Below are 15833 nucleotides of genomic sequence, written 5' to 3'. Positions count from 1 at the left end.
GATTACTCGAGAGTATATTTCTGTTAGACTCATTAGTTCAGGGGTGCTGTTTTGATGTGTATTTTGTTATTTAGTATAAAATTTAGACAGTGAGGTCTTTGTTTCTCGTTTTGGTTTACTATTTAGATAATATAGGCTCTGGTTAGAGTTCTCTTTTTGTTATATTTGTTTGTTCGTTTAAACAGCACTCGCTTCGCCCTTTGTTCCCTTTTGCCTCACCTCCTTTTGTTAAAACAATTTGAACTTTCATTTAATAAAATACCTTTGTTTATTAACCACAACATGTTGGTTTTATGTTACTTCCTCATACCCCTTTTCCTGGTCGTAACAGTGCATGTCTTTGGACTGTGGGAAGACTTTTAGTACCCGGAGAAAACCCACGCAGACATGGGGAGTTCATACAAACTCCAGGCAGAAAGTCTGAGGTTCAACTTTCTTGCTGTGAGGCGACAGTGCTAACCACTGCACCACCGTGCCGCCCGAAAATGACATCATATGGTAGATAATTGAAAAAAATTTCAAGCGAAAAGCTTAGATTGACAAGCTAGTCACATGTAAAACACTGTTTCATGCTGAAATTAGAGTAGGATCAAAAAATGTATGTTATACAAGTCAATGGTGCAAAAATGTCCAAAGGGTAAAAGGTGAAACTTTTTCTTCTACACAGTGTAGTATAGCCCTATTATTAGATCCAAGGCAGAAATATTTAAATTTAAAATGACAAATTCTTGCAAAATTTTGTCCTAGTCAAAATAGTATTTTTAATTGAAAAAATGCAAAAAAAATGTACCAAGGGGTGCATAAGGGTTAAAGGACCAGTGCGTTGGATTTAGTGGCATCTAGTGGCTGGTATGAAGGAAAAACTACAATGGCCCCAAAACATGAACAACTGACTGACTTATATGTCCATGTGTATATGTATTTAGGAATATGTACCATGAAAAAGTAATATGTAGGCCCTAGATTTTAACTCACAGTACTTAATGAAAGGGACTTAGGAGTAGGTCTCACCATATGTTGTGCTTTAGTATGTTTCACAGTATTACAAAACAGTTTGCCTGATTAGTAATTCAGCATTGGCCGCTCAACACTTGGATCTCATTGAAATGAATGAGAGGGTTGAGGTGTTTCCCTTAATACTGTTGTTGTTTAACCATGGCAACAGTAGCCTTTTCCACCTCATAACAACGAGTGATTTGATTGGTCGAGCTGGAAGGAATAGAATAAAGGAACCCGATGATGTCACAGAATGTGCCTTTGGTCTAGATCCTAGAATGTCCTTAGATTCTACTACTTAAAGTACAGAGACTTACAGAGGACATCGGTGCAGATCAGACCTTCATCGCGACAAGACGTGACGTTTGATAAGACCAAGTGCAAGGAAAATATCTTCTTTACATTTGTTTAACACCTCAGGAGAAAGATCATGAACTGCTTCAGCATTAACACTAACACAGCCAGTGAGTTCAATTTTCTGTTTTATTTCTGTGTAACCACCATGAGTGGTCCAATGTTTCATCTTTACAGTAGTTACTAAAATGTTTAATCATGTGTAAGGGTCTATACTTGTAATAGTTGAAATCAATTCCATGTAACCTTCAAATTAAAGGGATCGGCTCAAAGAGTTTAATAGAGCTGTTGTCAGTGTGACAACACCTGAAAGTGTTTCTTGGTTATGAGAATGTTATATTTTTGACTTTAGATTTTGTTATGCTCTGTTGTCTTCATGTTGTAACCTTATCCTCTCTCTGCTCTTCTTCTACTGCACAGATGATCTTCAAATATACCAAGGGACCACTCTGGGAAACTTTCATAAGGTAGAGTCCATCCTTGGCGAGGGCGGCTTTGGGTATGTTACACAATGCCTCAACCTCAAAACAAACAAGCATGAGGCGATCAAAATAATGAAAAGCTCTCATAAGACGATCCAGCAAGCCAGGCTTGAGATTTGTATCTTAAAGCGGCTGCGATGCCTGAACCCAGACACCTGTAACATTGTCAGGTGGAACGGGTTCTTCTTTGACCAAGACAGGATCTGTCTCAATTTTGATCTGATGGACCTAAGCCTGTACTCATACTTGAAAGAAAGGAACTTCGAGGGCCTCACCACGACTGAGCTGAGGCCAGTTATCGCGCAGCTGGCCACAGCCCTGTCCCACCTGAGGTCAATTGGCCTGGTTCACGCAGACTTGAAACCGGACAATGTTATGATCGTTGACCGCCATCAGACACCGCTTCAGGTCAGGCTAATTGACTTTGGCCTATCACATCCAGTAGCTACAGTTAAACCTGGTCCATGGATACAAACCCTCTGGTACAGGGCACCGGAGGTGACGCTTCACCTCCCCTTTAACGATGCCATAGATATGTGGTCTCTGGGCATCACAGCTGCAGAGCTGTCCACAGGGTACCCCCTGTACCCTGGTAACACAGACTATGATGTGTTGCGTTTCATTTTTGGAACGCAAGGACAGCCATCAGACAACGTACTGGACCGTGGATTGAAGACTGGTTACTATTTTGATAGAGACCAGACAAATGGCCAACAGCATTGGACATTTAAATCCCCTGAGGACTTTGCTGAACAAACAGGGATCTATGCCGTGGATACAAGGGAATATAGGCTCGAGAACCTGGATGCCCTTGTCCATGTCATGGAGGAGGAAACAGAGAGGACTCATCAGGGACTGCTGGCGGATCTCATAAAGAGGATGTTGCACCTTGACCCAGATGCACGTATAAAACCTCTGGAGGTGCTGCATCACCCATTCTTCTCCATCACATCAAGTTCCTCAGCAGACCCTGTCACTACAATGGACGATGGACCAGCTGACCTGGAGGTCAGCACCGAGAACACAGAGGAGACCGAAAACATCGAGAATATGTTGGAGGACCAGCTAGTGGACAACGGTGGATATGGACAGGCAGTGTGGAGTTTCTTTAGCAGAATAAAGAACACTGTCCAAAACTACTTCAGCTGGAACAGACAGCCAGTTGTCAACCCCCCCCCTCAACCTCCCTAACTCCCTCTCCGTCTAAACCAAACCGGTCACGGCAGATGACCGTCCACCATGAGCCTGGTTCTGCCTGAGGTTTCTGCCTCCTAAAAGGAAGTTTTTCCTCACCATTGTCGCCAAGTGCTTGCTCATGGTGGTAATTTGGTTTAGACCTACTCCATGTAAATAGTTTAACTTGGGTTTTCTCCGGGTTGCTCCGGTTTACCTATGATTCTATTATTCTTATTACCTAGAATCTAAAAAAAATGTAGTTTAGAATGACATATATCTGTCATCTGTCATGTAAATATTTTCTTTATAAAGGTTTTCTCCGGGTTGCTCCGGTTCGCCTATGATTCTATGGTTTACTTACAACTGGATTACCTAGAATCTAAAAAAATGTAGTTTAGAATGTCATAGAATGACAGGGTTTCTCCGGGTTGCTCCGGTTCCTCCTATGATCGAAATAAATGTTACTTAGATGCAGTATATCTGTGTGTCTTCAGGTGTTCTCACTCTATGTGTAAAGTGTTCTGACATTATGATTGTGTTATGATTTATACAGTATATCGTATTTAAAACATTTCCTCCAGTTTGCCTTCTATCTAAATAAATGTTATTTAGAGTTAAATATATCTGTGTGTCAACAGATCAGGTTTTCTCACAGGCTAACAGCTGAGCTGTGACACTTTTGTATTACTGCAGTTGATGCTCATACCTGTATGTCAGAAAATAATCTCTTACAGTGCTTAATCATCCCATGGTATATCTTTATTTTTTTTTACTTAAAAAATTATCTCAGACATCTTGATTGGTTGAAGTTCTCCACTTATTTTAATTTATTTTTTAAACTTTAAGTTTATATCTCTGTTTAATTTGCTTTTGCATGTCCACTACAATGGACCTTTCAATTGAGACGGTGTAAAATGTCAATATAATGTTTCCCATTCATGTTGGTTTTGAACCATACAGTATGAGCTATCTGTACACATACAACATGACAGTTTAGTTAATATAAAAACAATAACACAAACTACTCAAAATCCCATCAGATTAGATTCATTTTGCTTCTGTTTAAATTCATTTTGCAGATAAATTCGGGCTTTTTTTGTCCATCCACAATGACACCACAAATCTAACCTATGGATATCAGAAGGTGTGATCCTCCTCAGTCTTTTTTAGATCATTAGTTCTAAATATGGTGTATGCAAGAACAAAGATCTGTCCCTCAGACTTGAATTATTTTTGTGAAGAAAAAATAGAAATTCTAAGTAAACACACACACACACACACACACACAGACTGTCTGCCAGCACTACAGATGAGGTAATCCAGGATGAGTTTTATCAGGGCCCTGGAGAGCCAATAAATCAGGAGTGTGTTGTCTTCACACCAAGTTTGTGTGTGTGCGTGCGTGTGTGTGTGTGTGTGTGTGTGTGTGTGTGTGTGTGTGTGTGTGTGTGTGAAACAGAAGCACAGACATACACAGAGAGAACATAATAGTTGTATTTCCCTGGGAATCTGTCCTGCTGACCTCTCCCGTGTTACGCTGCTCTGACCATGACATCTAAACACACGCACAAAGCCAACCACAGTTTACACCTTACACCTACCAGGATCTCAAAAATGACATTTTGTCACATTACGATTGGTCTTTGTTGACTGCTGGTCCCAACAAGGTTAGTGTGTATACCAGAAAAGCTCCCCATGGGTAAAAAGGCCTCCTTGTTACAAATTATACTGTCAGTAAAGCTTACAGTGTGGTTGCGACATGCTGTACCACCACAAAGTATTTTTTTTCTGCTGCCTACCCTTCAGTTATTTTAATCATATCTCAGTATGGATCCACCACCTACTCATAAAATCAGCGATGGATTCCACTTAAGTAGTATTTTGACGTCTGCTTTCAAATTATAGTGTATGACTTGCAGAGAGATGTTGTTTGGACAAGAGGCCATCTTTCAACATCGTCCTTTTTTTTGGACATCAGTCTTCCTGCTGACGAGGTTTCTTTGATAATTCACTCAGAGAAATGTTAGATTAAGTGGGCTGGAGCTCGAGAGGTTTCCATACAAGTCTTGGGAAATGCATACTGTAGATATCTTTATGTCAGAGCTTAACCATTCACATATAGATAGAGGACTTACCCACGGATAAGTCATGTAGAAGACGGCCTTTTTGTCCATAATTAGAAGCAGCCTGAGATATAGTCGATGTTTTTCAGCCAGACAGGAGACAGACCTGATATGGTATTACTCAGCTGGAAGAGCTCGTAGTTATGGAAACTCAGTTGGATAACACAGAGAAACGTCAATAACTATAGGGTCTGTCATTCCTTAATGCAGGAATATAGTTTATAGGCTTGGGTGGTATCAAGGTTTTATGGTAAACCAGGTTAATTACAAATCCTGAAGGTGTGACTGTCAAAATACAGACGCAGCTCTTTACATTAAACTGACACAAAGACGATGCATTCAGGTGATGTATTGTAGCATACATCCTCAGTGTAGGCGGCAACACTGCCTGTAACTATCTGACCTCATCTTCAGCCCGGCAACGCAATGATGCTGTTCACCTTTCCAGCAGTTCAGAAACCTGGCCTTTTTTCACTGACAAACTGTGACCTACAATGTATATTTACTACTGAAGACAAAAGGAGGTGCGGATAACATTTACAGGACAGGTAAAAAAGAAAATTGCAGCAGCAGCAGATTAGTTTTTACACTATTATCGTTGTTTTTTATACAGATACCGTATTAATAACATGGTAACCCTGGTTAAATGTCAGGAAGTTTTCTGCCCATCCATTTTCCATCACTGCTTATTCTTATCAGGATCACAGCTGGAGCCGATCCCACCTGACATTAGGTAAGAGGCATGGCACACCCTGGACAAGTTTATCACAGGTCCAGGAAGGTACTGTATGATGACATGAAAAAATAGATACAGCTCAAGACTTTGTAAAATAAAGTATCGTTAGAGTGATGTAACGCAACAATGGTTTTCTTTTCATTGGGAATACAATACATTATGACATTTGGTGCAACAGGCACAACAACACAACACTGAAATATTACCATCTTTAAGGTAATGTGGTGACTTTGTAATCAAGCATTTTTACACATTAACATTCATATTCATACATTTAGAATCATGTTTCTGGTTAATTCTCTTTTAACTCAGTTTTAGTCTCCATCATCTCCTGAGAAAAACATCTTCCAGTGCATGGAAATGTTTTTCAATCTACTTGACATCAGAAAGATCGAGTGTCCCCTCAGAGCGTAAAAGCTACTTTGAGAGCCAGCTGGCATAATCAGAATTCTGTTTCCAAATGTTGATGATCAACATGAGAACCAACGTGCGACCGTGTTGATATCAACAAACGAGACACTTTTACAAAGCATGGAGTGGTAACCATGGATCCTCTTTGTTATCTGACCTACTGCTTTTTCCCTCCGTGGATGCCAGCATCTTCGAACTATCCACAACACCCTGAGAGAGTTTACCCCATGTGCCCTGCAAAGTGTGTGTGGATGTAGTTAATGCAGCTGGAAGCGACCATTTCTAAGGGTATGGCACACAAAGAAGACTTTTAAGGCTCCACTGAGCAGCGCATACAAGGGGCAGTTAGACACTGTGAGGGGGCAGACACACACATTTACACACTGACGCACAGTCTCTGAGGTCCACTATCAGTTACAGTTATTCCCCCTCAGTTTCCATGTAAACACAAACAGAGGGAGAAATAAAAGTTAAAAATACTCATACTGTCGTTAATCTCAATATGAAGCAAAACTATTTCTTCTCCAGTCCCCAGTTCTTATCTCCATAATGTCGCCACACTAATTGAATAGCTTTGTTCTCGTGTCAGTGCTACACAAACACATGAACAATCTTCTTGGGAAACAGTTCTTCTTGGTTGGAAACACAACCAAGAAATTCCCCTACGAACTGATCCGGCATTTTTTTTTTCAAACATATTCATGATGCACGCTGCATAGTTATGCAATGACACATCCTCGTTTTATGATCTGACTTAAACGTTGGTTTTGCAGCCCGCCATATAAATCATATTTCACTCTCTCTGCCTCAGTCTCCTTTATGCAACAATGGTGTTTCAACATGAAAACACAGAGCATCCAAAGCTGCTGGCTGACAGCAGTGTCGACGTCAGCCAAGGCCAGAAACTGCACTCATGAGCTCATTGCCTCCGAGCTGCTGCATGACTTTTTTTTTGTCTTTCTTTTATTACACGGTGAGACCTGACCTCACAACAGAAACTGGCAGGGCGGAGAGTTGAGTTTGAACATAAACTGCATGAGTCAAGGTCTGTCAGCGAGAACAGTGATGGTGTTTTCCAAACACCTTTTGTGTTGGAAATCAGTCTGGTGTTATTTCAGATCTGTCACAACAGTTCAGGAGAGGAGAACCAGACGGTCGGACCATCATTAGAGCTGTTTATTATTCAAAGATCATAGAAGTGGTGTGCCGTGAGCTTCAAGCTGAAGTCAAGAGTTAGAGATGGAGGAATGAACAGAGAGGAAGAAATAGAACCATTTGTGGTGAGGAGGAAAGAGGAGAAAAGAGGAGAACTGAAGCCACAGATGAAAGCATCACACACACACACACACACACACACTCTCTCTCTCAAAACACATTTTCCACTCGCTCTACATGGATCTTCATTATGCATGCAGTAGTTAAGTGTGTGGCCAGCGGTTTAGTCACAGGGTGAGCTACACACACACACACACACACACACACACACACACACACACACACACACACACACATGGGTCAGTCGCTGCTCTTGACATGAAATTTCCACTCAGTTTAAGTTACCAGTTTATTGGTGGGATCAGGAGGTCAGTCTGCAAACTGTAGACACACACTGTGCCAAGTTATCCAGTGACCTCCATATTAATCCATAGTAATATATTTATAGGTATGACTAAACGTGCGGTCACCAAAGGCACAGTGGGAGAGAAAGAACCTGAAATGATTAGTGATTAGTGATGATTAGAGTGTGTGTCATTTATACTTCATCATCAGGTAACGATGAAGTTAAACTCTCGGAAATGAAATCATCGCAGCCTGAAGGCAACATGCAGACACATAATTTGATGCGACTGTTACTGTAAAACCTTTGACATGCACACACACGCACGCACGCACACACACACACACACACACACACACACACACACACACACACACACACACACACAGTAAGGGATATATGTTTAGTCTAAAATAAAACTATTTTTGGTCATTAAACCCCTGCATTGGTTTCAACATAACTTTATTTTATTTCTTTTTTCTTTTTGGCATGTTTTCCATGTAGACATTTTGGAAAAGTACATCCTATATGTTAAAAGCTGTTTGAATAGTAATTTTCTCAGGAATTATGTGTCATATTTAGGAATGTTTGAGTGTTGCACAACGCAACATGTACAGAAAAAGAGACTCTAGAAAATTCCACCATTGTCAAAGAAGATGAGAAGGCTTTCTTTGCCTCACTTTGAATCGTATAGTTCAATGCAAATTAATTCAAGTTATTATTTTCACATATAATCATACAGGTACAATCAATCATCATCATTTAAATCAAAGTTTAATTAAATTAAGATAGTGTAAAACGAAGTCTGAATATTTCCTTAAAGCTGGACTAGGAAATATTTTTCTGTTAACAAAGATTCATGGTGATGAACCCAGCATAGATTCTGTAGAGCATTTTATTGTCTTTCAGGTCCTTGTTTTTGTCTACAACTGTTTGAGTTCACCAGTGTCTGCTGGAAGTATAGAGTGGAAGTGCAATGATTTTACAAGTGATTACATGTCAATGTTGTGTTTACAGCTGATAGCACAAAAATGTATGAATTCTGCTTTAATCCAACAATGATTCTCAAAGAAGCTAGCATTGATTGGCATCCAGAGGCCATTGGTAGTAGACCTAAATGCACTTCTATTGTGGTCACTTCTTTGAATACACAGAGAGAAATAGTCCACTGATTAGTCACAGATTTAAAAATCTCTTCCAACATGTCATGAAAAGAAAGACAAAACACATAACCCAGACAGAGATCATTCATAATATCCCCTTTGATAGAGGCAGCAATAGAATTGATCTAAAATGGCCAACTTCAAGCACTGGAATTGATTGTTTTCATGTGTCCAAGACATTAGAAGTGAATGTCCCGAGCCGATCCTTAAAGATCAGTATCAGGAACGATCCAGGCATATTTTTAATAGACCCCCTATCAGCCAAAATAAAGCTTAATAAAATCTGATCCTTTCATTAGTATGGTGTCCACCTCAGCCTGCTGGTGTTTTTGTAGTCCCTCATCTACTCTTTAGCAGATCGCCTCATGACAATTTCAGGCTTTAAACTTTAATTATAGCTTATGAACTTTATAGACTTGCATCAGTGCCTCAAGTATTTGGATCAAGTAGCTTGTGAAATATAAGGTGTGCCAAGTTTAGATAGCTACAGCTGTTATTTCAGTGTGCCAGACACATATTTCATCAATATTTGGGTAGAAAGAATAAATATCTGATCAGACATGACCCAATATTGAAAGACTTTCAAAGGGACATCTTTTTATTCTTCTAAAGAGTCAAATCGGTTTCTTTTCTTTGTACTCCACGGCTCACTCTCTTTTATGGCTTTTGTGCCTCTCAGAACAACATAGTGCTGAGTTTGTCTTCTCTGAACATTTGTGATCAAACCTGGGCCACACAGACTTACCCCTTAGGCCACACAGTGCTGGCAGCACACACACTAACACACATCTGGTATCAGTCTAAGCAAAACTCTGTTTATCCTGACTCAAGAGCTAACTGACCAGTTTAGGTGTCCTCTACGTGGACTCTTAGACATCTTAAAGTTCCGCTTCATCGGTCCGCTTCAAAGCTGACAGCAGACATATACGAGAAGTGAGGTTCAGTATGCTTTACGTGCGTGGGTTTTTTTTTTTTTTATCTAAGTGTGTGTCTAATGAGAGAGCACAGAGAGAGCTTGTAATATAAAAGCAGAGGATTTCCAGAGGTCATCTGAAAGTTTTACAAGAAGCTTTGATTTTACTTACAAGTGGAGTCTGGATTTAAGAGAAAGGAACAGAAACATAATTCATTAGAACGTTATGGTCGGTGAGTTAAGGCCTATATATAGAAAAGTTCCAAGAATTACATGTTATAATGCTTTAAAGTGCCAATTTAGGCTTAAAGCAACATTACGTAACCTTTCTACCATAAAATATTGTATTCAGGTGAATTGTACTGTAATGTAACTTTGTGCGCTGGGTGTGATCATCTAGAAGATTTTGGAGAAAATGTTTTCTGGGTTTCCCTCTGATGTCCTCCAGCTGCTCTGCCTCAACTCTCTGTGATTTACAGAGTTTTCTGATGGACAGTGAAGTAAACTCTTGCAAGCTATAGGTGCTGATAGCTAGTTTGTCAGCCAGGCTTCCTGGACTGTGTGTTCAGAGTACCAGTAGAGTGTTAGTGTTTGTACCACAGGTATTTTCGACCACTAAGAAGAAGAGGTTTTCATGCCTGGGGAGTGGGGGAATGCTGATGGTGACCGGAGCCGGTGTTGTGCCAGAACTGGAGCTGGGTAAGTGAGCAATTATTGCTACCACTGAGGATCAAAATAAATAAATAAATAAATGGTGTAGCAATACTCACAGGGAAAAGGCAACTATAAATAGCATAGTAACTACCCTGATTTTCATGATTTGTACTTCATCAGTATGGGTTCAAATCCCCAATAAAGTAAAAACTGGAGGACATTTCAGACAAAGACAAATTTATTACTCTCAGAAGTCTCAATATTCACCCCCACGATGCAAATATAACAATAGGTTCTAAAATGACTTTAAAGTTTCACAAAAGGGTATTTAATTATGTAGACCAGATCAATATGAATTTAAATCCATTAGGGCTTGGTACCTGGTAGTATAGTGGTGTATTATTCTTACACAGTTAAGGTTATTATCCTTAATATCAACATTCTTTAACAGCTGGTTTTCAAACATTTTCTGCTCACTGCAGCTATATTTCATTACAGTTACCCTCTGGAGTTACATTCAGTGTTTCCTACAAAACATATGTTTCATTTTCTGACAAATGAATTTTCTTCATCATTAAACATTTGCAAAGCTGATTTTAAAAATATTTCAAACCGTGCATTGCTTACATGCATCTGTTGGAGGGTCACTTCTTTGCGTGCTACTGCCACCTGTAGGTCACTGGAATAGTTTGAAACCATTGTGTGTCATGTTGCCTATACACTTGCAACAGTGACCCACTCATAAAAGCATTGCTCTCTAGCACTACTAGCAGTCAAAAACTCTTGTGGATTGCTTGTTCACCTCAGCCAATAATTTACTTCATTCATTTACTTTTAGCATGAGCAAAATCAACAAAGCATGAAAGACACTCTCTGTTTCATAGAAACTCAAACACACCATAATCAAATGTCTGAGACATTTCTCATCTAAAAATGAAAGAAGCAGGAGGAGTGAGGAGGACAGTCTGCCTTCACTGGTGTTTTCAGTTGGTCTGCTCAGCTGCTCAGTATGGTTTCTTCTGCTCAGGACACAAACAGATTAAACATTGGTTTGTATTTAAGGCGACAGTTTAATCAGAAGATAAATGGAACAACAGTTTTTTAAATCATCTTACCTGAACTGATTTTTTTCTTGCTGTGGAGAATAAGTAATAAATAAATATCAGATATCAGCACCACACAAACATATTTCAAACTGATATGAACATCAACTCTAATCATCATCATCATCATCATCATCGGCCAGATCAAAAACAGATTTTCTTTCAAAAAGTCACTAAAACTAAAAAATGTAATCTCACATACATATTATTTTGTTATGAATTAATTATTTTTCTATGTTTTGATGCCATGTGTTGGTGACTTCTTGTTTTGCTTTTATTATATGATTTATATATTTATACCTTTTATTACTGTACTGCTTTTTTTTTATCACTCTTGAATTTTGTTGTGTTTTACAGGTCTGCTGCTCTGTAAAACACTTTGTGAACCATGTTTTTTAAAGTTGCTATATAAATAAAGTTATTGTTATAATTATTCACTAGTGTGAAAGCTAATGGGGATCCAAAGAAAGAATAAAGAATGTTCACATATCATTTTAACAGCCTGTATGTCACTTACTAGTGTGCAGCATAGACAGCATTGCATACAGGATGACCAGCAGTATGATCACAATGAGGCCAACAGTGAGGTTGAACATCAAGCTGCTCGGCTCTGAGCAGAGAAAACAGACAAGTGTGACGTTAAAGCTGCAGTCAGGTGTGTTCCTCTGCTGCCACCGTGTGGTAGCTCAAAGCACTACAGTGCAATTAATGTGATTTGGTATCCTCACCTTCAACAGTCAGGATGAAGCTCTTTTTGATCGGCACTCTCAGTGACTTATGAGAGACGCTGCATGTGAACTGTTTCCCAGAATCCCTGAGCGAGGCTTCAAGGTAGAAGAATGCCGACACAGAGTAGGTCCTGTCCTGGTTGTGTCGGTGGCTAGACAGCAACATGTTCTTGAGTGCCTTGGGGAGTGGAGCACCCACCCTTTGCCCTACCGCTGCCGGGTCCTGCTCGTACCAAACAATGTCCACATCCAGAGGGTAGTAACTTTCTGCATCGCAAACAATCTTCTGCTCACCGCCATCCTCCAGCAAGAGAGTGGATCCAACGTTGAGGGAGACACGGGGAGCCTCTAAGGAGAAGAAAGAATAACATTTCAATTTCAGCATGAGGTTTTCTGTCGTAGTAGTTTCTCTGGTGAGCTTGAGTTAAGCTGGTAATAGCCAATATTGGGTACAACATCAATGACCAGTGGGAAAGTTACTTCTAGTAACTAAAAAAACAATTTGAAGACATCACCTTGGGTTCTCTGAAACTATGATGTGTGTTTTTCGCAATTTCCCGACACTTTACATACTTCTATTGATTCTTTCTATTGATTAACCAATCAATAGAAAGAACATTTAACAGACTCAATGATAATGAAATTATGGTCAGTTGCGGCCTTATATTGTATGTTAATGTAAAGAAGCAATGATGCCGACGCAATGAGTAAAGATGTCTTTACTGAAAGTTGATTGAAGGAAAAGTTTGACTTGATTTGCTGTCTTGCTTCTACAGTTAGATGAGAAGGTTGATACCATTCTCATGTTTAAGTTGGAGACAGCAGACTGTTTATCTTAACTTAGCACAAAAACAAGGGGGATCAGCTACCAGCTTCCCTAAAACTCATTCACCAAAAGCAGAGTGTACAAATGACAAGTCGTGGTTTTACAGGGGTTGTTTCTCGGCTGTCAGTGACCTCCTGGAGCCTGCAAGAAATCACTGCTCAAGGCCAAGAAATCGAGAGCCGATGTCCTGCTCCACCAGTTTCTGTAAGTCTCTCATTCAGCATTTCGTTCATCTGTCTGCCTGAAACAGTGAAACTAGGCTACAACAGTGGCTAAAAAAAAAACTACAGCTCCCATGAAAAAAAACTACAAGCATGGCTGACACAGGTCCTAGAAGTTTTGGTTTCACTTCAGCTCAGAAATCAGTAGTCTCATATACTGATGGGATCTACTGATACTAAAGTGAGGTAGGCTGTGAGGCAGTTTTAAAAAAAAAAAGTTATTTGCCTTTTTTAATACCATTAATATCCCAAAATATGAGTCTAGCCTGACATTTGTTCCTAGTATCCTCTCTTTGACTTATCCTCACCTTCGATATGTAGATTTACGTCCAGACTGCCGAACAGTGGATCCACTGCCACCGAACAAATGTAGGTCCCTTCGCTGCTCATCTTAGTGAGGGGGATGGTGTAGGAAGCATCTCCACCTGTAAGCTTAACACCGCTCCCGTGGACCTGCCCTGTGCGGCTGTTATGGCTGAACAGTCTTTTTTTCTCTCCTCGATGTTGCCAGTGCCACTCCAAAGTCATGTCTGGTGCTTTGTGGTCAACAGCAAACTGACAGTGGAGCTTTTGTTTGGATAAGAGGCCTACTTCCAATGTTGGAGTTTCTGTTTTAATGACCATGACAGCTATGGAAACAGATGTGACAAGACAGATGCATATGACACAGATACATTTTAGATCTTCGACATGAACACAGACTGGGATTAAATGCACGAATGAATATGTAGTGTGGTGACTGGTACCTGTTGAGGAGAGGATCTCTTTGTCTGCGATAGCAGACCAGCTGAGGTAGTCCTGCTTTCCTGAGGGCGGTTGGTCAGATGGCTGTCTGAGGAAGCCGGTGACTGTGAACAGGCCTTTGGTGTGTTTCAGGCTGCAGCTGAACCAGCGGTTGTACTCCGTGGGCCCCTGGACTGGCCAACGGACATGGATGCCTTTTGTACTGTACCTACGCAGCTCACACTCCAACTGATCTGGCTCCACTCCCTCTATGTACCGCCGCAGATCCACCTTAGATCCTAAAACATAACAGAGTACAATAGAATACAATAATCTCCTGTCTGCCTGTTACTCCTTTGGGCGAGAGGTCTTACCGGTGACTAGGAAAGTGATGGCATGTGGGTTCACAGGGGTGTCTCCTTTTTGACCAAACTGCAGCATAGCCTCTCTGTGGATGAGCTCAGTCTGAACAGTCTCTGTGTTTTGTACCCCTGTATTCATCCCTACACGCTCAAGACCAATAACCACATTTTCATCTGTGAAAGTACAGGGCACCCATGACACCTGATGGACACCCCGCACACCTGAGAGACACACAGGATGAGACAGAACAGTCAGCTTACATATATATATATACATGTGGTGTATATTAACTATGGGTGAAATGCTGTTGCTGCAATGCAATTTCCCAGTTTGGGATTAATAAAGTATTTCTATTCTATTCTATATAGCATAGTGTCGTATGATAGAGCACAGAACAGTACAGTGTGGATTATTACAGTATAGTAAACTGCAGTCTGCTGGTTGCTACTGCTTACTACTACTGCCTACTGATCGATCTGCATCAGAGCTGAAAACAATAACTTACATGCACACAGACAGAGGTAAATAAGTATTTTTAAGATCCGTCCCATGATCATAGGTTAGCAGAAATCCCCTTCGTCGTTGGAGTAACAGGCACACTGACTTGCTCGCAGTTGAAGGAACACTTTCACTTTCACTTCAGAGGAAAAAAAACTTTATCTGCAGCCTCACGTGGTTCACTGTGACGTCGTCGTATTTGCATATGAACCGGCAACAGTATAAAGAACTCACTGTTGCTAAGATAATGTCTATTTATATATATATCTGTGCTCATGATAGGAAGCATATCCACTATCCCTGTGTACAATAACAGCTGAGCTAACTCTCGCATCACATCCAGCTCGCTGCGTTGTTAAACTATGCGCTGGCTGTTGCTCCATCTGACTGCTGACGTGTCGCCATGCACTACTTTCCCCGCTGTTTTTAATGTCGCCTTATAATCACGGACAGACTTGATGGAGGTTATGAAGCTGAGGCTGGGGGAGACTTCAACTCCTGCAAGTTACGCATGAAGCTGTCACGTTACGTACAGCTGTTATCACGTGACGAGGGCAGCACGCCCGCTATTGGTCTAATTTGACTGGCGGTAAATGTAAATATTGATTTGTTTTGTATACAGTTGTCCCTCACTATAACGAGCCAGAGTTACATAAATGTCCAATCACTAGCAGTGAGACTCTGCATTTACTAATGCAGTATTGTACTTATTTTTGTTAAATCTGCGAAAGTTTGAACTTTGAGAGTGTTTAAATAAGAGAGAAATGTGAGAAAATGTTAATGCCTGTCTGAGAAAAGTGTATAA

At 40.4% G+C, this 15833-nt stretch overlaps 2 protein-coding genes across 2 annotated transcripts; one reads left to right on the top strand and one right to left on the bottom strand.

Moving 5' to 3' along the window:
• The first annotated feature begins 1264 nt into the window (after positions 1-1264).
• Positions 1265-3482, top strand: LOC113746013 (homeodomain-interacting protein kinase 2-like). Its single transcript, XM_027280111.1, has 2 exons — positions 1265-1460; positions 1771-3482. The coding sequence occupies exons 1-2, from the start codon at positions 1427-1429 to the stop codon at positions 3021-3023; spliced, it is 1287 nt and encodes a 428-aa protein (XP_027135912.1). The 5' UTR covers positions 1265-1426; the 3' UTR covers positions 3024-3482.
• Positions 3483-10782: 7300 nt separating this feature from the next.
• On the bottom strand, positions 10783-15512 carry dhrs13b.2 (dehydrogenase/reductase (SDR family) member 13b.2). The gene is made up of 8 exons (XM_010733253.3): positions 15036-15512; positions 14542-14751; positions 14191-14466; positions 13753-14073; positions 12398-12745; positions 12187-12279; positions 11682-11701; positions 10783-11585 (listed from the first exon to the last, which is right to left on the bottom strand). Exons 1-8 carry the CDS (start codon positions 15085-15087, stop codon positions 11571-11573), a joined length of 1335 nt encoding a protein of 444 aa, XP_010731555.2. The 5' UTR covers positions 15088-15512; the 3' UTR covers positions 10783-11570.
• Between the last annotated feature and the right edge of the window lie 321 nt (positions 15513-15833).

Source organism: Larimichthys crocea, chromosome VII, assembly GCF_000972845.2.
Source record: "Larimichthys crocea isolate SSNF chromosome VII, L_crocea_2.0, whole genome shotgun sequence".
In the NCBI taxonomy this organism is placed as follows: Eukaryota; Metazoa; Chordata; class Actinopteri; family Sciaenidae; genus Larimichthys; species Larimichthys crocea.
The sequence above is the reverse complement of the archived record's forward strand: the minus strand, read 5'-3'. Positions and strand labels throughout refer to the sequence as shown.

What these genes read in the sequence shown, in the direction of transcription:
- LOC113746013 (XM_027280111.1), top strand. Translation starts at nt 1,427, where the DNA reads ATGAACTGCTTCAGCATTAACACTAACACAGCCA. An exon ending in CATTAACACTAACACAGCCA is followed by an intron (nt 1,461 to 1,770) that starts GTGAGTTCAATT and finishes TCTACTGCACAG; the next exon opens with ATGATCTTCAAATATACCAA.
- dhrs13b.2 (XM_010733253.3), bottom strand. Translation starts at nt 15,087, where the DNA reads ATGATCATGGGACGGATCTTAAAAATACTTATTTACCTCTGTCTGTGT. An exon ending in AGAGATCCTCTCCTCAACAG is followed by an intron (nt 14,074 to 14,190) that starts GTACCAGTCACC and finishes CTGTTTCCATAG; the next exon opens with CTGTCATGGTCATTAAAACA. An exon ending in CGTAAATCTACATATCGAAG is followed by an intron (nt 12,746 to 13,752) that starts GTGAGGATAAGT and finishes TCTTCTCCTTAG; the next exon opens with AGGCTCCCCGTGTCTCCCTC.